The sequence below is a fragment of the Chelonia mydas genome, chromosome 4 (assembly GCF_015237465.2).
Source record: "Chelonia mydas isolate rCheMyd1 chromosome 4, rCheMyd1.pri.v2, whole genome shotgun sequence".
Classification (NCBI taxonomy): domain Eukaryota; kingdom Metazoa; phylum Chordata; order Testudines; family Cheloniidae; genus Chelonia; species Chelonia mydas.
In genome coordinates, this window is record NC_057852.1 from 121,920,614 (window position 1) to 121,941,662 (window position 21,049).

Genomic DNA, 21,049 nt, shown 5'->3' on the forward strand with positions numbered 1-21,049 from the left:
AGAGTCACATTATTAGGAAGACCAGACTACTTATGCACATAAAGATTTGCAGGATCAGCTCTAGGACTGAAAACACTAGCTCTCTCCTACTAGGAACTGGAAAGTTTCAGTGTTGCTGTAATGTAGTTTTTAAGGGCCAAATTCCACAGTCTTTACACAGGCAAAACTCACGCTAAGAACTCCAGAATATGGGTCAAGATTTTCTTGTAAAATTTAACTGACTTAATAATTAGTTTAACAACTGTATACATTTTTTTTTAAATTGCTGAACTCACCTTACAAAAACACTGAATCTCTCCAGTTCTCCACTGCTTTCTAGTGGGAAAGCTGATTCTGAGGCCATGTCTACACTACAAAATTATGTCAACCTAAGTTATGTCTGCATCCAGCACTGTAATTATTAAATTGCTTATGTGGGTGCACTTTTGGCTCCTTGTGTTAGCGGTGCACATCCTCATCAACAGTGCTTGTATTGATTGTATTGTCAGTGTGGGGTGTTGTGAGATGGCTCCTGAAAGTCAGTAACAGTCGACATAAGCAACACAGTGACTACACTGACATTACGTCGACCTAATTACATTGACCGTGATCTGTGGCACTCGGGGAACTGGTGTTCTAAATCAGCATAAAGAAGCACTTACATTGGTGGGATTTACGTGATTTCAAATTTATGTGAAGACACTTCCACAGCAAGTTTGACACAACTAACCCTGCAGTGTAGATCAAGCCTGAGTCCTACTATGAATTCTGAAATTGTCAAGATAGTAGCTTCCCGTTTGATTGCTAATTGTAGTTTTAATATAGTTATATTTTCAAATGATTTACTCTCCACTGTAATGAGACACAGAATATGTTTCTAGTACTCTGGAATTTTCCAGGTTTTTCCATCATGTATTTATACAAGTGAAACCATCTTTTATATTTATAAGCCTGTGTTGCTTTCCTTTGAATTCCTTCCAGTTGATTTATGTTTCTAGTACTGAAGTCTCTAGGACTAAATGAAGCATTTTAGGGGTGGCCTTATTACAGTTTGTAAAGAGGGACCATCATCCTCAACTCCATTTTGTGCTGCCTCTCCAATGTGCAGTCCCAGATTACATATGGTATATCATACTTATCTAAGCAAACTCTTATCTAATTTGTTATCCATGCTCAGCCCTTCCAGTGGTTTGGATTTTTCCAGATATATCTCATATTTGCTACTGCTGAACCCCATTTTTTATTTCTGACCTATTTTTCTAAACCTATTTTCCTCTTCTAAACCTCTTTGTCTTCACTAGCATTGACAACACCTCCCAGTTCGGTCTGATCTGCAAATTTTATTAGCATGCTCCTTAAATTCGGTCATTTACATGCTAATATTAAGCACAATAGTCTTTGCCACCAACTTCTCCATCACCTTAACTGGGCTACAGAGAGATTGGGGATTTCCTTGTTCTTTTAATTCTTTGAATTTTTCCATTTTAATTCCCAGTCTTCTCACATTGGTAGCAACTGAAAAAAATGTCACCTTGGCACCACTTCTGTTTACCTACAACCGGCTTACATTGTGAAGACTGCCTTCACAATAGAAGAGCTTGCAAATTAGAGAGGGACAGTTAAAAAACATGACAACTTATACTATGGCTTCATTAGGAATAAAAGGAGTGCTCTTAACTAGAATTAGCTAACTTGGGTAAAATCCTAGTGAAGGCACAGCAGTTTGTAGTTTTCACATGAATTATTAGCAAGTTGAGTGAAAGACTATAGACAAGACTCTAGCGCAGTGGTTCTCAAAGTCGGTCCGCCGCTTGTTCAGGGAAAGCCCCTGGCGTGCCGGGCCAGTTTGTTTACCTGCCGCGTCCACAGGTTTGGCCGATCGCAGCTCCCACTGGCCGTGGTTCGCCGCTCCAGGCCAGTGGGGGCTGCGGGAAGCGGTGTGGGCCGAGGGATGTGCTGGCTGCCCTTTCCGCAGCCCCCATTGGCCTGGAGCGGCGAACCACGGCCAGTGGGAGCCGCGATCGGCCGAACCTGTGGATGCGGCAGGTAAACAAACCAGCCCGGCCCACCAGGGGCTTTCCCTGAACAAGCGGCGGACCGGCTTTGAGAACCACTGATCTAAAGTATCTGGTATCAGAGGCCACCCAAGACAGTCTGCTGCCCTACGCAAAGCTTCAGTCTTCTATCCCCCACCTCATACCCCTTAAAAGTTCACAGCAGACCTTTAGTGCCTCCTACACTGCTGCCACCCCCACCCCCGAACCTCATACAGCTACACAGGAGGCTGTCAGGGCAAATCTCAACCTGGGACTGCAGAGGCCTGGGGCACTGGAATAGGGGGCACCAGAGGGCCATGGCCCTCCCACTTTTTACCAGCCGTAAGGGTGAGCAACTGGTGGAAGGGAGCAGAGAGGAAGGAAAGGGGTCTTGGGGGGGAAAGAGGTGGCACAGGAGTGGAGCCTCAGGGAGAAGGGGCTGTGTGAGGGCAGGAGCTCGATATGGGGGGGGGGGGGGATGGGCAGCGCAAGGTCTGGGCCTCGGGGGGTGGCATGGTGCAGGGGTGCCTCGGGGGGTGGCATGGTGCAGGGGTGGGGTGGCGTGGGGGGGCTGCTGCTACTGGGAGAGGCCGTTGGGCCCTGGTGAACAGATCTTATCAGATGGAAACAGTCCAACAACTCCCAGCAGGAGGCAACTCCCAGCTTGTAGGGTCTGGTTAATGGGCACCTCCACAGATTTTAAACAGTTCCAGGACCTTATCAAGAGGCTCATGGATTCTTTGCAGATCCCCTTTGAGGAGGTTCAAGAACCACATCATAAGTTGATTGACATCCTCAATATAGCTTCATCTGCCTGCATGTCCCTACCTGTTATTGAGGCATGCCTGGACCCTGCAAAGATTATCTGGCACACCCTGGCCTCAATTCTGCCTACTTGCAAGAGAGTGGACAAAAAATATTGTGTCCTCTCTGAGGATTCAGAATTCTTATGTTCTTATCCCTCTCCTCTTTGGTGGCTGAAGTGGTTAACGAACGTGGAAGGCAGCACCCCACTAAATCTACACCCTATGATAATGATCATAAGTGCCTCGATCTGTTTGGTAAAAAATCATATTTGTCAGTTACTTTACAATTCAGAATAACCAGCTATCAGACATTAATGGCAAAGCACAACCACACAAATTATACCGAGCTGAACTCCTTTACTGAACATCTACCAGCAGAACACAACAATTCCAATTCCAGGCAATTACGGCAGAAAGCCAACTGCTCAACTGAACTTCTCTGCAGGCTTCTCTCGATACTGCTGATACTGCCACTCATTAGATTTCTACAGCAGAAGGTCTGAGCAGAGCCTCCTGGCTTCAGCTCTCAGAATTTCCAAAGGAGGTCCAGAATATGGCTGAAGACCTTCCTTTTAATGTCACTAAATTGACTGCTGACAGCATGGGTGAATCTCTGCACAAGTTAAAGGGCTCCAGGGCCACTTTATGTTCTCTGGGGATCTATACATCTACCCAAAAGAGAAAGATTAGCAGGCCCCAGACAGTGCAGAGATCCCAGCCCACCCAATTCTCAAGTTTGCACAGGTCATATGAACCGTCAACATATGGGACAGAGGTTCCAGATGAGAAAAACACTTACCTCCCAACCCTCAACCTCCACCTTGAAGCACTAATTTTGATGGGGTGGTCCAGGTTCTGAGCTGCCAAACACTTTCATACCATCTGCAACGTTTCACCTGCCTTCCTCCCTTTGACAACCACCTTTACCACTTCTGGCAGGCTTGGGAGTTCATCACTATGGACAAGTGAGTTTTGGAGATTATCTCCACAGGGTACTCCATCCACTTCACTTCTCTTCTACCTGACAAGCCCCCTTCCCTGTCCCTCTTCAGGGATGCCTCACACGAGACTCTGCTACAACAGGAAATAGACTCTTTCTTTTCTACTCCTGGGTGCTATAGAACCAGGTCCCATGCAGCACAGAGGGAAGGAGTTTTATTCCAGATATTTCCTAGTTCCAAAAAAAGAGTGGCAGTTGGAGACCCCTCCTAGATTTAAGGTTATGCAACACCTTTGTAAAGGCACAAAAATTCAAAAAGGTGGCACTTAGAGCGATCATTCCATCACTGGACCAAGGGGACTGATTCACAGCCCTCAATCTTCAGGATGCCTATTTCCATATAGTGATCCACCCGTCCCACAAAAAAGATTCCTAGGTTTTACTCTCAGGCCCATTTTCAGCACAGGGAGGGCCCTTTTGACCTATTATCTGCCAATCATAATTTGGCCTATCATCATTTTCAAAGGTCATGTCAGTAGTAGTGGCACAGCTCCGCAGAAAAAGAATACTAGTGTTCCCTTACCTAGCCAATTGGCTTCTGAAAGGTTGCTCCCTGGGCTTAACTTCACAGGCAACTTGCAAAGCCATAGACCTCTATCTCAAATTGGGCCTGCAATTGAACATTCAAAAATCCACGAGGACCCTCTGAAAATGTCAGAATTCGTAGGAGCTCATCTTGATTCAGTAGCAGCAAAAGCCTGCCTCCCAATGCACAGATTCATGGCCCTGTCCAACGTAGTCAACCTAATCCAGATCAGCCCTCAAGCTCCAGTGAAGAACTGTCTTCAGCTGTTGGGGCATATAGCAGCTAATTCTTTCGTTATAGACCATGCAAGATTGTGAATGCAATGACTTCAACACTGGTTCAGGACTGTTTATTCAGCAAACAGACACAGTCTAACTTCACTACTTTCCGTACCCACCTTCATAAAGGAATCTCTAAATTGATGGAAATACCTTCACAACGTTTGTGCAGGAATCCCTTTCACTTGCTCTCCCCCAGCAGTTATCATAACAATCCCTGCTAGGATGGGGAGCACATCTGGACACCCACAGGGCCCAGGGCAGGTGGACGCCTCAGGAAACCACTCTGCATATCTTCTCCTGTGACTCAGGGAAGTGAAATATGCATGTCTCCAGTTTCTACCAGTAATCAGGGGCAAACACATAAAGGTCATGATGGACAACATGTCATGCATGTCCTATATCAACCAGCAAGGAGGGGCAAGACTCCCTGCCTTTTGAGCCAAGGCTGTCAAACTTTGGAACTGATACATACACAATCAGATCATCATCACAGCAGCTTACTTCCCAGTAGTTCAGAATGTGACAGCAGACACATTCAGCAGGCACTTCTCTCAAGACCTTGAGTGGGAGATAAATCCCATCATACTTCATCACATATTCTGGCAATGGGGCACCCCTCAAATACACCTGTTCTCCACGACGGGAAACAAGAAATGTGCCCAGATCTGCTCCAGAGGCAGGCTGAGCCACTGATCCTTGGGGGATGCCTTCCACCTTCAGTGGTCATCAGGTCTACTGTATGCGTTCCCCTCGACTCCTCTAACATCCATAGTCGTACTCAAAATAAAAAAGGACAAAGCCAGAGTTATTCTAATAGTCCCAACCCAGCCTAGACAAACATTGTTTCCTTACTTGATACAGCTGGCCATTCACGTACCAATCACTCTCCAGGTAGCTCCTCATCTTCTCTCCCAGGAACGTGGGAAGATCCTTCATCCCAAGATTGGAGTTCTTTGCCTCAAAGCATGGCTGGTCGATCGTTCACGGGATTAGAAATTACCTGTTCAGAGGAAGTAAAAAGAGTGCTATTACACAGCAGAAAAGCATGTACACATTACACTTACTTACAAAAATGGGCAAGATTTGCTTGCTGGTGTGACCTCAAACACATTCCACTGACAACTTTATTTTGCTGTCAGACATATTGGACTACATTCTAGCACTAAAAAACTTGGGGCTGTTGCTGAGTTTTTAGCATCCACCTGGAAGCCATCATGGATTTCCATTCTCCAATAGAAGGTTATTCTGTATTCATTCATCCAACAATGATGAGGTTCCTCAGGGGGCTCTTTCCACTAGTCAAACATGCTACTCCAGTTTGGGACCTCAATCTGGTTCTTAAACATCTTACAAGATCTCTGTTTGAACAGATGGCTACCTGCTCACTCCTACATTTGTCAATGAAAACTGTGTTTCTGGTAGCCATCATGTCAGCTCAACGAGTTGGGGAAATAGGGGCCCTTATGGCATACCCCCCTTTCATAATATTTTTCAAAGACAAGGTCACATTATGACAATAACCCAAGTTTTTACCAAAAATATCTTCCATGTTCAGGGGTGCTGGAACAGAGGGTCCAGGGGGCCATGGTACCCCACACATTTTACCGGCCATAAGGGTGAGTGATGGGGAGTGGGGGCGGAGAAGAGTGAGTGGGAGAGGTCTTAGGGGGAAGAGGTGGTGTCGGAGTGGGGCCTTAGGGGAAGAGGCAGTGCAGGGGCAGGATCTTGTGGGGAAGGGGCAGCATGAGGGTGGGGCCTTGGGGGGAAGGGGCAGGGGCTCAGGGCAAAGGGGCTGCACGGTGTAGGGAGGTGGGGCCACAGTTCGGGCACCTGTGTCCATAGCCATGTCCATAGCTTGAGCCAAAGTAATGGTAGCAGAGAGAGCTGACGGTACTATGAATCTCAAATGCCCTGAGGGGAGTCCAGGTGGCGACCATGTGGTCTTTTTTTGGTACTGAGTCTGAAGAAGTAGATCTCTTCTTGCTGCCTCGCTCCCCTGTTGGTACCAATGGTTTATCAGAGCCCACAATGTTGGGGGTCTCCAGGCTTAACAGAGCCCTCGGTACCTAAGGAATCAGCAGCCTCATGGGTACCAGGTCAGAGACCAATGGGAGCTGAAGTGGCTGGAGTCACCGGCAACCTCGACTTCCACCAGCAACCTCCTACCAGGAGAACTTGTGGTACGGTGTTTGGAAGTCTTATGAGAGGAATCTTGGGTCTTTGGGGAGTGAGCCTTGGAGATGATACAGGTAACTAACTTACTTGGAGACTGGCATACGGTGGGGCTGGGGAGGATCTCCCGGCCTGGATCATAGGCCAGGTGCAGTGAACTCTCCATCGTGAGGAGCTGAAATTTGATCTCCCTGTTTTTTCTGGCTCTAGATTTTAATGCCAGACAGAAGTTGCACTTTTGGGAAATATGAGATTCTCCAAGGCAACAGTGTCTGTCACTCATTGGGATTGCCTCCCGGCATGCCAGACGTTAGAAACTGGAAGAACCAGGCACACCCTCCCAGGGGAGAAACTATCTAAAAAGACTATACATAAAAAGTTGGGGAGAGGTTAATTTTTGTTTTAAACTAAACTACTACTAAGTACCAACTACTATTAAGAACAAGTATAATAAACTAACTACTAAAAGAGCTTAGGGAACAGAATTGAGGTAAAACTCAATGTGGACAACTGCTAAGACTCTCTCTCAGGCTGAGCAGGAAATGAAGCCAAACAGTGCTATATAGCAACAGCACAGAGCACAAGACTGAGTAATGCATGCCTGGGCCAAACAGATACTGCAATAAGAAACTTCCAGGGAAAGGTGGAGGAGGCGAGAGTGCACCCAGAATGGAGCACTCACAGGGACACGACTTGAAGAAGAATTTTCAATTACCTCGACTTTTCAGTCCCATAATTTTTCATTGTCCCTGATCATAATGCAGTAGAGATATTCTCAATGGTATTGAAGAGTTTCCCTTGGACAAAATGGATTAAACATCAGAGACACTGTAATGCTGTGTTTTGGGCAAATGCTTGGTATACAGTATCTATTAGTTACAGAATGTCTTCTGTGACCTTACATGTTGGCAATACTTGTATAGCTAGTTGTGCCAATAAAGTATTTTTAAACACCACTTTTCTAAGGAAGCCCAAGCTCCTTCCTGTCATTCTTTGAGGCAATTGAATGATGTGCTTCTGTTTTCATATAATGACTAACTTAAATCCCGTATGTCCCTTTTCACAGGGCCAAATGCCGAGGCTGTTAGTCTGATTTTACTGAGGGTATGTCTACACTACCGCTTATGTCAATATAACTTATGTTGCTCAGGGGTGTGAATAAGCCACCCACAGAGTGACATAAATTACACTGACCTAAGCACTGGTGTGGACAGCTTCTCCTGCTGCTCGTTGGGGGTGGATTGACGGAAGAGCTCTCTCCCATTAGCCTAGAGCAGCTACACTAGAGAGGTTACAGCGGCACAGTTGCACTAGTGCAGTGGTGCCACTGTAAGCTCTCTAGTGTAGCCATAGCTTTAGACTCACAAAGAGGTCAATGATAATCTGGCACGTTGTCAATATTATGAAGCCATGTAGTCATGGCTTTACGGTTAAGGTTGGAGTTTCTCGGTGTCTGACAAAGGAATAGATAGGCTGCTTTTTTGGCTTGCATTAGATTTATCAGACCTGGTCCATACAGTTTGTTTACTGGTATAACTATTTCAGTTAAAAGTGTGGATTTTTTTATTTTAACTGATGTTCTATCAAGCAGCCCCTGAGCACGGGCATATTTATACTGATCTAAAGGTGCCCTACCTACATCTTGTATGGCTATTCCCAGGCAGGAAGGGGAATAAGCTATGGGGTAGCCAAACTGTGGCTCACCAGCCACATGTGGCTCTTTTACAGTTAAAGTGTGGATCGCAGAATCTCCCATGTCCCCCCATTCTTCGCCTACCGGAAGTGGGGGAGTTCGGGGCTTCTGCCCTACAGTGGAGCTAGGGGCTCCTGTCATGGACGACTAGTGCCTGCTAAGGGGGTGGGGGCACAATTTAAAGGTTTGGGCTAAGGCTGCCAACTTTCTAATCGCACAAACACCAACAGCCTTGCCCTGCCCCTTCTCTGAGGACCTGTCCCTCCCTCCCTCTGCAGCTCGCTCTCCCCTACCCTCACTCGCTTTCACCAGGCTGGGGCAGGGATTCAGATTGTGGCAGGGTGCAGGAGGCGGTACAGGGTGCAAGCTCTGGGAGTTTGAGTGTGGGAGGGGGCTCATGGCTGGGGCAGGGAGCTGGGATGCGGGAGGGGGTGAGGCGTGCAGGCTCTGGCCAGGCACTTACCTTGAGAGGCTCCTGAAAGGAGCCAGCACGTCTGGCTCCTAGGCTCAGGGGCAGCCAGGCAGCTCTGCGCGCTGCCTGCAGGCACTGCCCCCGCAGCTCCCATTGGCCGTGGAGTCAGCACTTAGGGCAGGGGCAGCATGCAGAGACCCCCTGGCCACCCCTGCACCTAGGAGCCAGAGGGACATGCCAATCACATACCAGGGCAGGTAGGGAGCCTGCTTAGCCCCGCTCACCGGACTTTTAGCAGCCTATTAAAATCTCCCGGATTGCTTTCAGCAGCCACCAACCGGGCGATCAAGGCCAATTCCGGTAGCAGGCCCATTGATGCACCGGTACAGTTACAGTGGTGCAATTTGTGCATGTGGATGAGCCATTTCATCAAGCTCCTGGCGTCCTCAATTCTTTCCGAAGACGGTCGTCATGGCACCGTGCCTGGGCGGGTCAGTAATCACTCACACATAGAATATCAGGGTTGGAAGGGACCTCAGGAGGTCATCTAGTCCAACCCCCTGCTCAAAACAGGACCAATCCCCAATTTTTGCCCCAGATCCCAAATGGCCCCCTCAAGGATTGAACTCACAACCCTGGGTTTATCAGGCCAATGCTGAAACCACTGAGCTACTGCCCCACCCCCTCTCCCACTGTACTCTGTCCCAGCCAAGGGGCACCGTGTCAGCCACTGCCTGGGGCACACTGCGGATCCCCACAGGGCTACGCTCCCCTGGGATTGCCAACCCTCCAGGATTGTCCTGGAGTCTCCAGGCAGGAAAGACTAATGGTCATGGATTATGTCACGTGGTACAACCTCCCGGAATACTGGCAACCCAAACTGGCAACCCCGCGGCCTCCCGCGGGGCCAGGGTCGCTGTCCCCGAGAGCCAGCACCCCCTGGCGGGGCACAGCCAGCCCCGGCCGCCCCGCGCGGGCACGGCACGAGCGCAGCCCCCTGCCACGCTCACTGCGCCGGCGCAGGCTCGCCCCGCCCCTCGCGCCTGCGCCCCAGGCCGGAGGCGGAAAGAAGCGCCGCTTGGCTGCTGAGCGGTCCTCGGGGAGCGGCCGGGAGCTGCCGCCTAGCGCCTGCTGCCGGGAAGCCCCGCTAGGAAATTCCCGGGGGCAGCTCCGGCTGGGACACCGCGGGCCTTACGCAAGCCCGGGCTGCCCCCTCCCCCCGGCTCCCAGAGCCCCGCGCGGGATCCCTGCGACACAGCTCAGCGCGCCCCCCCCCCCTTCCCCCGCCCGGGGGTTCCCCGCCTCCCGCGCGGGGCTGCGGCCCCGCCCCCCGGCGGCCCCTCCCCGCTGGCGGTGCCGAGCAGCCCCTGGCCGCCTGGCTGGCCGATAAGAGGCGTGGGGGCCGGGCCCAGCCAGCGCCGAAAGGCTCGTATCTGCTCTCGGGCGGCGGCGAGGAGAAGGCTGAAGGGAGCGGCACTGACAGCACCGCGGCCCCTCGCCTGGCCCCGCGTGGATTTATATGCAGCTGGCGGGGTTCTGGGTCACCCCGCTGGAGGAAGAGACGGGGCCGCGGGGTGATCCGCGCTCCCTTTCCCCCGCCATGTGCTCGGTGAACGAGGACAGCAGCACGGACCCGCTGGTAGCCCGGTGCAGGCAGCTGGAGGAGACCGTGGAGGCGCTGCACCTGGAGAACAAGAGCTTAAAGAGCAAAGTGCCCCGCTACAAAGCCCTCTGCAGCCTGTATCATGAGGCCGGGCAGCAGCTGAAGCACCTTCAACTGCAGCTCTCCGCCAAGGAGGCGATGATCGGGGAGCTGAGGGCGAGCGTGGCCAAGTACCAGGCTGCCCAACTGGGAGCAGCACAGGAAGAGGAGCAACAGCCGCCGCCAGCGGGGGGAAAGTTTGTTGGACCTGCTAAATCCTTAGTGGAAAGTTTAATAGATCAGGTTGGCCAAATGAAGCAGCAGCTTAAAGACAGCGAGAGAATTTCAGCGCAGAAGGTTGAAACTTTGACCCAGGTAAAAACACAGATGTACCAAAATAACATTTGTATTTACAGAGAAGAGTGCCTTCCCCTGGCAGTCCTTTGCAAAGGGCTGAGCTCGATTCTGTCTTCAAAAAGTTGCACACTTGTGAGCCAGGACAGCATTTAACCCCACTTAATACGAAAAAGTGTTATTTTAAACTTTTTTTTTTTTTTTTTTTTTTTAAGAGAAGAGTAGGATTTTCAACCATTAGTACCTAAAGCTAAACACCCTATTTGAAAGGGGCTTGGGTGCCATGATGATGTGTGGTATTAAAAAAAAAAAAAAACACCTTAGTTTAGGTCACTAATTTAGATGCCTAAATATTGATTTAGGACCCTAACTTTAGATGCTCTAGAATGGAAAATTTGGTTTAGGTGACTTGTCCAAGGTGTCACAGCAAGCTGGTGAAGGGTCTTGGTTAGAGCCCAGAAGTCAAGTTTGCCAAACCCTCTGCAACCACTAGGTAACCTGTCGTCTTCAAATACTTTCAAGATAGCACTATTTATTATAACCAAGGTATAATCACCATGCACTTCAGGGCAGTGATTGGATTGTGGGAACATGTTAATTAAAAAGTAGTTGCAGAGACTATGAAATCTACATGGCATTTTTAAATGTAATCTAAATGGTATTTTTCATGCTATCAGGATGAGATTTACAGCTAGCATACTAGCTAGTATACATCTTTATATAATCTCACTAGTTTGCACAAGTAGAGTGGAAGAGATTATTGGAAAAAATGAGCTAAAATAAATTTTTAAATATTTTATTGCAAGCAATTATTTTTCACTCCATAACACAAATCCACAGTACCAATATTTCTTGATTAAAAGGCATTTAAATGGGATTTTTTAGTTCTTCCCTTTTTCCCCTTTGTGTATCTGCTTCTTGAACTGTTCATCAGCACATCTGTACACCAGACCTAGCATTTCAGTTGTAACCATTGCAACTAGTTGGCAATTCGGGGGGGAGGAGGGGGAAATCTCAATTTTCCTCCTTTCTAGTTAAAAACATCTTTCTAACTCTGGAAAAAGTGTTTTTACTGTTTGTTTATTGAAATTAAATTGTTTAAAATCTTTCTCTTTGTAATGAAACAGTCTGGTGTCTGTGAAGGGAGTTCCAAATGAGAAAATATTGGAAACTGAAACAAGTAGTCTTGTGACAAAGTAATCTCTTGACATAATGCGGGTACAAGAATGTCTCTCAAATGGAACAGGTCGCTTTAGACCGGTTCAGGCTTTGAGACTTGTAATAAAACATGATCTCACTGTTTTATACAGTGCGCAGCTTGGGATGTGTCTAGGTATTTACACCTCTGTCAGCACTCCGCTGTTTGACTACCTTGTGAGGCAGGTTGATGAATGTCTTATGCCATAAACTACCCAGGAAGTGCAACACCAGCCAACAAAGCATAGCTAGAAGTAGCCTTTTGTTCTTCAAATGGATTTTTAAGCCTGTCAAATCCTTTTAAAACATTCAGTATCAGTATTGGGTTTGATATAGTTGTGGGTTTGTTCTGAATCCCAAACAGTGTATCCTTTCCCTTAAGTGCTCAAAGGCACCAGTCTACAGTAAGTACATGGCAGCATTTCATTTTCTAATTACTGTAGTTAACATTTAAAATAAGCACTTTCTGCTGCAGCTTTAAAACTGCACTAGTCAATATAAGCTTTGATTTTTAGAAATGAACATTTTAAACACAATTTATTATGAGGCTCTCCAGAGGTAACCCAGTGTCACTGACAAGCTAAAGGTCAAGATAATGCCCTTATACAGGTTTTTACGCAGGGGGCTTGGAAACTTAGTTTATACTCTGCTTTTCTATTGTATTCTTCCATTGGAGGACCAAGATTTGATCTCCTGAGGAACTAGCAGGGATATTGCATTACAACCTTCCCCACCCCTTCACCTCCAAAAAACAGGACAGATTTTGCAAGATGGACTGTGGCTTTTGCCTCCATAACCTCCCGTCTACCCTGGGATCCAGGGCAACTTGTGGGCATGTCTGTACTGTGTGTGGGAGTGAACCTCCTAGCCCAGGTCCACCGACTCATGGTAGCAGGGCTTGTGCTAGCACTTTAAAAATAGCTGCATAGAGGGCACTTTGAAGTTGTGGCTTGGGCGCTGAAATGAAGCCAAGCCCACACCACTCCCTAGGCTTCAGAGCTTGCCTTGCAACTTGAAAGCACTGTCTAGACAGCTGTTTTTTTTTTTTTTGGAGCACTAGCCTGATTTCCACCCCCATGGCCCACATCTGGGCTGGGAGGCTCACTCCTGCTTGCTCCAAAATACCATATAGACAAACTAAAAGACTCTGGGAGAGCTATGTTCCATCTGCTTTCTTTACAGCTGTTGTCCTCCAATCTCTTTCATCCCCTAACAGCTTAAATGGGAACATAGGAAGTTAGTGCTCACTGGGTCAGTGTTAATATACTCCAAATTTCATTTACAATTTGAGTACATGATGATGCCAGAGATTGGCTGCTGTCTAGACCCCAACAAATCCCAGTCCCATCAAACCATTCACAGAGGGGCTTCCATGTGTTAAGCGAGGTAATGTTACAGAGCTTCCAATTCCATGAAACTTTATTGGTACAACAAGATATACAAGCATTGCCAAAGTTAAGAAAATGCAGATCCCTCAGATATTTGTGAGGCAGATATAACCCACCCCAGCATAGAGTTATGCATTCTGTTTGGGGTTTGTTTCTCTGTCATTACTGTTTGTTCCTGATCAAGTTACTATGTAGAGTGATACTATCTTTGCTGTCTCTCAGGATTAGGCATGCTATTTGCTTTGATGAAATTTATGGTCCCTAATAGCTTAAGGAAATTATTTTCTACCATCTTATAATTTGGGACACTGGAGTAGAAGAGCCAAACAGAGGTCTTTCATTGCACCCTAAAAGTGGTCAGGACACTACAAGCTGGCTATGCTGCCTGCATCAGAAGCTTAAGTTATAGTGCATAAAGTTTCATCCTTGTATAAGTATGTTTTTGAGAAAGTGGGATAACTGCCCCAATTACATATTTTTAAAAAAGCCTGGAGTGATTGTCCTGAAATATCAAGTAAGAGGTTGGAAACAATCTGCAGTTGATAATGTATTGGCAAATCCTTTTCTGCATACCAACTATTTTCTGACCTAGGATATGTGCATAAGCATATGTTCATGAAAATGTAAAATGAGAACTGGAAAAGACATTGTAGACCAACACCACATTCAAGAAATTTGATGAAAAATGACTTTATATGAGTGGTCTTGTTTAATGGTGGTAACATATGGTACTAATGACATTCCTGAAGAGTGGACTTAAGTTATTCTTAAACAATGATGAGAAAATTCACTTTTATAAACCTCTTGGCTTTTGAGTTCATTTTATGTTCTCAAATATATCAACTTTACCCCCAATATCTAGGAAGTGCAGAAGCTGAATCGGCAGCTAGAAGAAAAAGACAGAGATATACAGCAGATAATAAACCAGCCACAGTATGAAAGAGAGAGAGAAATCTTACGACTCCAGAGAAGCTTGGCAGAGAGAGAAAGAGTCCAGGCTACAAGTGAAGTACTATGTCGTTCACTCACCGATGAAACTCACCAACTTCAACGTAAATTGGCATCCACAGCAGAAATGTGTCAGCAGCTGGCAAAATGTCTAGAAGAAAAGAGAAAAGACAGAGGGTATTTGGAGGAGCATATTCCTATTGAAAGATCCAATCAGGTACACTTAATACATTTTCTGTCAGCGTGAATAATTTGGAGGGAGGGATGTTACATTGTAAGCAACTGTTAATGCAATAGCTCTAAGTTATTTCTCACTTTCCCCAATCACTTCAGCTACAGTGAAGAGAAAAGGAGAATCTTCTCACAAAACCTTAACTGTTGGTATTCATTGAGAGATGGAAGTTGGTTTTGATCATGTCATGTACATTTTGGCCATCCCTCATCTATCTCTAGTAGTCAGAGCCTCTTTTGGTAGGAGGTGCCATAAGCATTCTTTCCCAAAATATGAATATTATATATTTACACACTTATTGTTCAGTAAACCAGTGGAGGCTAGAGCAGAGCACTAGAGGGTGCTGTGCTGTTGGGGGTGACATCCCTTTGACAAGAGACAAAAATGAGGCCCTTGGGGTATGTCTATGCCAGAGGTTCTCAAACTTCCTTGCACCACAACCCCCTTCTGATAACAAGAATTACTACAAGGGGTGTGTGTGTGCGCGTGTGTGCGCGTGTGTGCAAAGCTCGAGCCCCACTGCCCTGTGGCGGGAAGCCAAAGCTTGAGCTGCATTGTCCTGGGCGGGGAAGCCGAAGCCCAAGGGCTTCAGCCCCAGGTCGGGGGCCTGTAACTGAGCCCTGCCACCCAGGGCTGAAGCTGTAGGGCTTTGGCTTCAGTCCCGGGCAGTGGGACTTGGGCTTTGACTTCAGCCCCAGGCCCCAGCAAGTCTAACGCCAGCCGTGGTGACCCCATTAAAATTGGATCGCAACCCACTTTGGAGTCCTGACCCAGAGTTTGAGAACCACTGGTCTGTGCAATTAAGCACCTGTGGCAGGCCCATGCCAGCTGACAGACTCATGGGGCGCACGCTAAAGGGCTGTTTATTTGGGTTTGAGCCGGAGGCTGCAAGATGGAAGGATCTCAGAGCTCTAGAGGCCACTATTGCTTACTCTGCTCTGTGAGCCCAGGTCAGCTGCCACTGGCCAGCTGCAGGTGTCTAATCACAGGGTAGATGTATCCTTGGACCACAAAAGTCAAGTTGGCTTAAATATCATCAGATTTTAAAAGAATTTGCATTTTTTTTTCTGATTTGTTGAGCCCTTAGTGTGTGTGATCATTTCCAATTCAAAATTCATCCCTGCACACACAATGTAAGCCTCACTCTTGCTGTTAGGTTATGGAAGAGGATTCCTCTCTCGGGGAAGGATTAAAACACTGGCCAGGGAACCAGGAAAGGCATCCAATTCCTTGCTCTGTCAGACTTCTATGTGGCTGTGGACAAATTATTTCATTTGTGACTTTTATTTTCTACCTAAAGTGGAGATAATATAATTTCGCTGCCACAAAGCCTTGTTCAGGTAAATGCCTTAGTGTTTGGCAGGTGCTTAGATACTACGGTGATACCCAAGAAATACCTACCAAGAATCCCCACCTCACTGATGGCTGTCTGACTTCAATTTCATTGAAAGCCTTGGGAGATGGCAGTATTAAATAATGGTAAAAATTTGCAAGAGAAACCCTACTGTTCCCAAAATGAGGAACTACTTAAACAACAGTTGTTTCATGACAGTATCATGAGTTGGCAACTCTTGATAATTTAAGATATTATAACCCCCATAAGAAATAGGGTATTAAAACCAGATACTGTGGCGACATTCCATTAATTTTGTTCACAAAGATTCTTCTGGAAGTTTAAAGCAGATGAAAGTAGTGCTCATTTCTTGTCCTGAGCTGCTGTTACTGGATCTTTTAAAAGAGCTGCGAGTTTCAGTGATCCCTGTGCAGAGTTTAAATTTGTAAAGTGCATTGGGAGCCTTTGGGATGAAAGATGCTCTAGTTATGTAAAATATTACTGCGTGAATAGACAGAGGCTGACTTAGATGGAAAGAAAAGCAGATTGTTTAATGGGACTTGAAATTTTCAGCAATGTGATGTTTTATGTGTAACTGAAATATCCATCTCTCTAAGTAATAAGTTTTCAGTCTAATAACTAGCTTACCTTGTACAGTGGGGACTTCCCTGTCAAAGAGAAATTCAGATATGATTCCTAGTTCATTCTAGGGAATTTTTTTTCAAAAATGCTTTATTACTCATGTACTTTGGGTTTTTGGGGTTTTTTTTTGAACAGATGACATTTCTTAAAGTCCAAAGGCATGTAATTAAATCAAAAGTTTAAAACTTCTGGTCAAAAATTTATCAAGCAGCTTTATTATTTTTTGTTCTCATTTGCTTAAAGTCATAGCAAGCCAAAGTGAATGAGTGTTTGTGGCTGCTGGTTGTTTTATGGTTTTTCAGGTGGGCTATTCTCCCTTACATTAAAGCAAATTTAATTTCTTTGCTTAAAAAATGTTTACCAACAACTGATCTTACAATGAGTTAATCTAAAAACATGTTTGAATAGCTTAGGGAAGAAAAATGGAGGATGTTTGTGCTATTTTTAAAATAAAGCTGTGAATGTCTTCCAGGTTTGTGCGGTTTTTTTTAATCAAAGTAACACTTACTTTGTCTGACAGCTACAATTTTCAGAGAATAAAACTTCACTCCAAACAATTATTTGCCAGCTACAGGAGGAAAATCGGAAGTTACAACAAAAAGTGTTTCATGTAAGTACATTTTTTAGTTTGTAGAATAGGATTTGATTATACATTTTCAACTACAGTAAATTCCCACTAACAAACCCTAATTTAATTTAACCCTAATGGTACCTTTATGCAGACCCTGAATAGTCTCAATAAAAAATATTAGCTAGCATGTAATCTTTGTTCCCTTGGCAAATACAAATCCTCAATACATAGCCTAGCTGCCCCATTGACTCAAAGAAATTGTGTCAGAATGCAACATGTTTAAGAATCCTGTTTCTGCCCTAACACCACATTAACACCACTCACCTTAATCCTTCTCTGAAAGTTTTTGCTTGCAACACTTTGTTTTAAGGTGTATATTTTTATTTTTGACTTTTCTGGTGCTTTCTCAGGTGGAAGACTTAAATACAAAATGGCAGGCATATGATGCTAGTAGAGAGGAATATGTGAAACGACTCCACCTGCAGCTGAAAGAACTGAAGTCTCAACCCGAACAGCAGCAAGGCATTACACCACTGAAAAGAAATTCAGAGCTGATGCAGAAGGAGATTTCTCGGTTGAACAAATTACTGGAAGAAAAAATGAATGAATGCATTAAAGTAAAGCGAGAGTTAGAGGATGCGAAGAAGGCTAGAGATGGAGATAGTGAACTTGTACAAATGCTGGAACAACAGGTCATTAAATCTACTCTTCGATCAGAATTGCTTGATTTAGGAATTAAGATTTTCTCAGAAAAAGATGGGAAAACAAGTTCACTGAATTTTTCACTTTTTTTAACAGTTGATTTTTCTGATTTGGCACTTGGACATAGGATGGCTGTACAAATTGCAAAGGTGGCAACAGTACAAAGGGGCGCGCACACAAGTTCAAGTAGAATGCAGAACTGGAGGAATTCTGTGATAGCTTTATTTTCCTCCAACACAAAATATCAGTATTTTTGTAAATTCCGTATATCTAGTTAAGTGCAGACAGACTGTAGAAAAGAATACCTGCATTCTGAGCCAATGTTACGGAGTATTAATTTAAATATTAGAGATGGGAGAATCTATCATTCTTTTACCAGCTATGACCTCTGCTACCTCACCACTCTCAGTAAATGGCTAAAATATTTAAATGATTCATTTGCAGGTCCTTGTTTACAAGGATGATTTCACATCTGAAAGAGCAGATCGAGAGCGTGCACAAAGCAAGATACAGGAACTTCAGGCAGAAATTTCATGTCTACAGCACCAGCTAATCAGGAGACAGGTAAAAAAATCTAGAAAGGCAAGATATTAAACAAGTTGTTTTCATTAATAAGGGAAACTCAAGCTGAAAATCAGACGCACCCCAAGGAAACAAGAATAACTCCAAAACATACCAATAAATCATGGACAGTTTTGTTTAATATCTTAAATTCAGAGGTGTCAAAGTTGTAACTGCAAAAAATCCCATACCTGTATTTCAGAACTTCAGTTCTAGAGGAATTAGGAGTTGTCTTCTATTTATATAACGCTTCCTATTAGTCCCAGTGTCCCTTCTGTGTTGAATCAGCAGAACTGGAAATAGTATTTCTTCTCATGGATTTAGACACTGTACCAGTTCAGTACAAACAGGGAATAGGTGGAACTCGCTTGTTTTTTAATTTGTTATAGTTGCACATGCTATACTTGACTCCCAATCACTTATTTTATGTAGGTTTTATGATTGTTTGGAACTTAATCAACTTTCAGTTGCTGGCTCTGATTGCTTTGAGTTTCAGCTAAAAATCTTTATGTGAAGTATGCATTGGCTTTGGTCCGCCTTATCAAAATGTCATTACTAGCATTTTAGATTAACCCTTTGGGGCTCAAAATTGGATTTTTGATACTGATTTTTTTTAAATGATTTTAATTTCCTAGGAATCAAGAGAGACAGCTGGTCATGTTAGAGTTCACACTGGGAACCAAAATCATCGTGTGTATGTACAGACAAATGTTGAACATCTACTGGGCAACAGCCAAGTCCAGTCAGGCGTGAGGAGAACAGGTTCACAATCTGAACAAGCTGCTACACGCACAGACAGTGGGAGTTCAGGATCAGAGAGAAGAGGACAGGGTGAACTTCAGTGCCCTCATTGCATGAGGTTCTTCAATGATGAACTCAGTGATGAATTTCTCAGACATGTTGCTGAATGTTGTCAATAATCTGACCTGAGAAGTGCAATCAAATATCAAATCAACCACTACTTGATACTGAGAAAACAGCACTTTGAGATGTATACTACAGTACCAATTAATGTTGGTTATATTTTTAATATTTATCATCCAGTTTGGATGTTTGGACTGACTTATCTAAGCATAAATTCAGTGTTTAGTTTCAGCATTGAATCTCTCTAATTTGAGGACATCTTACTGAAAAGTTAATTTGTTACTAATCTACAATAAGTAAGGGCAAAAAAAAAAATGAAGTAATTCATTTTAAATGGCCATAATGTGGGATGTTAGGAACCAACAGGATAAGAAACGTCTACCTCTTACTTCATTCCACCACCTGTTGGACTGCACAAGAGACTTCAACATAAATCCAGCCATTTTGCAAAGAATGGAAATATACAAATTAACACTCCAACAAATGTGAGTGTAACAAATGCAAATCTGCTACAAGCCAAAAGTTCTGAAGAGCACAAAAGTTGTGGATGGGCTCAGAGCACAGACAGATTTACAAGCAAAAGTCTGATTCTCTATAAATATTCAGATTGCCACAAGTTCAGAGATTGTAACTGGATTTGAAATCTGTATACCTTCCTTTTCATAGATATAGCCATATAGAGAAGAGTGGCAAAAGTGGTAAGGTAGGAGGAAAAAAGCTTCACTGTGCTGTCTCTGGGGTACAGTTGAATAGAGGCATCTCATTTGCCACTACCTTGAGTCTTAGAATGAAATCAGTTATGTGTGTCTGACAGAGCTTTTATAAATCACTTGCATTGAATGTGAGGAAAATGTTAAGATACTAGTTACTCTGATCGAAACCCTCTTTTTGCACTGAAACACATTGCATGGGGATTATATTTATTTTTTTCTTCTGTGCTAGAAAGTGACTGTACATATGTGAATACAGATTGTATACAAATTTAAAATTTGTCAGTTATTTTTATAATAAAATGGTGGTGTAGTTGCTTTATGGGGTTAGTAATATTTCAGTGAAAAAGAGTCTAAATGCAGCTGGACTCAATTTCTGGCTGACTGTTACAGCTTCAAATAAGAGTTGCCACATTACCTTAGACATAAGCTGCTGTTACATGAAATAGATTCCTTATCACATACTATTTGAAAATAGTAAGTGCTAAGTTATTGCACTGAGAGGAAGGATGAGCCTGGGGTTAAGGTGCTAGTTTGGGAACTAGGTTGTCTCCCAAGTTCAATTCCTGCCATGCCACAGACTGAGGAACTTGCACAAGTTACTTACCCCCTCTGTGCTTCAGCTTCCCATCTGTAAAAGAGGGAAAATAGCACTTCGCTACCTCACAGGGCTCTTGAGAATAAATAGTAAAGAATGTGAGGTGCTCAACTACTGTGGCAAGGGGGGCCATATAAGTACCTAACAAGATACATACAGCTCAGGCTTGGAAAAAACATACCTCACCATGACAAGTCTGGAGTCTAAGTGAAGTGGGTAGGTGAAAAACTCTGCACCACCATGCTGTCTCTAAATTAAAGGAACAACATTCTGTACGGTATAGTGTACACTTTGCATATCACTTATCCTAGCTTCACTTCATTCCTCCCTTTTCATCCCCATTTCCTTTAACAAGTCAGGGTCCAGCTTTTCTGACATTCTTTCTCCTTTCTGTAGTGTACT

General features: G+C 44.7%; 1 protein-coding gene and 1 long non-coding RNA gene across 2 annotated transcripts; one reads left to right on the forward strand and one right to left on the reverse strand.

The window, feature by feature from the left end:
* Nucleotides 1-4,391: 4,391 nt before the first annotated feature.
* LOC122465689 lies at nucleotides 4,392-9,070 on the reverse strand. Its single transcript, XR_006290697.1, has 4 exons — nucleotides 8,957-9,070; nucleotides 5,506-5,628; nucleotides 5,130-5,405; nucleotides 4,392-4,466 (listed from the first exon to the last, which is right to left on the reverse strand). It is a non-coding gene; the product is annotated as an uncharacterized LOC122465689 (long non-coding RNA).
* An 885-nt stretch (nucleotides 9,071-9,955) lies between these two features.
* On the forward strand, nucleotides 9,956-20,371 carry TNIP2 (TNFAIP3 interacting protein 2). The gene is made up of 6 exons (XM_007060041.4): nucleotides 9,956-10,922; nucleotides 14,349-14,651; nucleotides 17,162-17,251; nucleotides 17,623-17,904; nucleotides 18,359-18,478; nucleotides 19,111-20,371. Exons 1-6 carry the CDS (start codon nucleotides 10,425-10,427, stop codon nucleotides 19,393-19,395), a joined length of 1,578 nt encoding a protein of 525 aa, XP_007060103.2. The 5' UTR covers nucleotides 9,956-10,424; the 3' UTR covers nucleotides 19,396-20,371.
* Nucleotides 20,372-21,049: the final 678 nt, after the last annotated feature.

What these genes read in the sequence shown, in the direction of transcription:
- TNIP2 (XM_007060041.4), top strand. Translation starts at nt 10,425, where the DNA reads ATGCAGCTGGCGGGGTTCTGGGTCACCCCGCTGGAGGAAGAGACGGGG. An exon ending in AGGTTGAAACTTTGACCCAG is followed by an intron (nt 10,923 to 14,348) that starts GTAAAAACACAG and finishes CCCAATATCTAG; the next exon opens with GAAGTGCAGAAGCTGAATCG. An exon ending in TACAAATGCTGGAACAACAG is followed by an intron (nt 17,905 to 18,358) that starts GTCATTAAATCT and finishes ATTCATTTGCAG; the next exon opens with GTCCTTGTTTACAAGGATGA.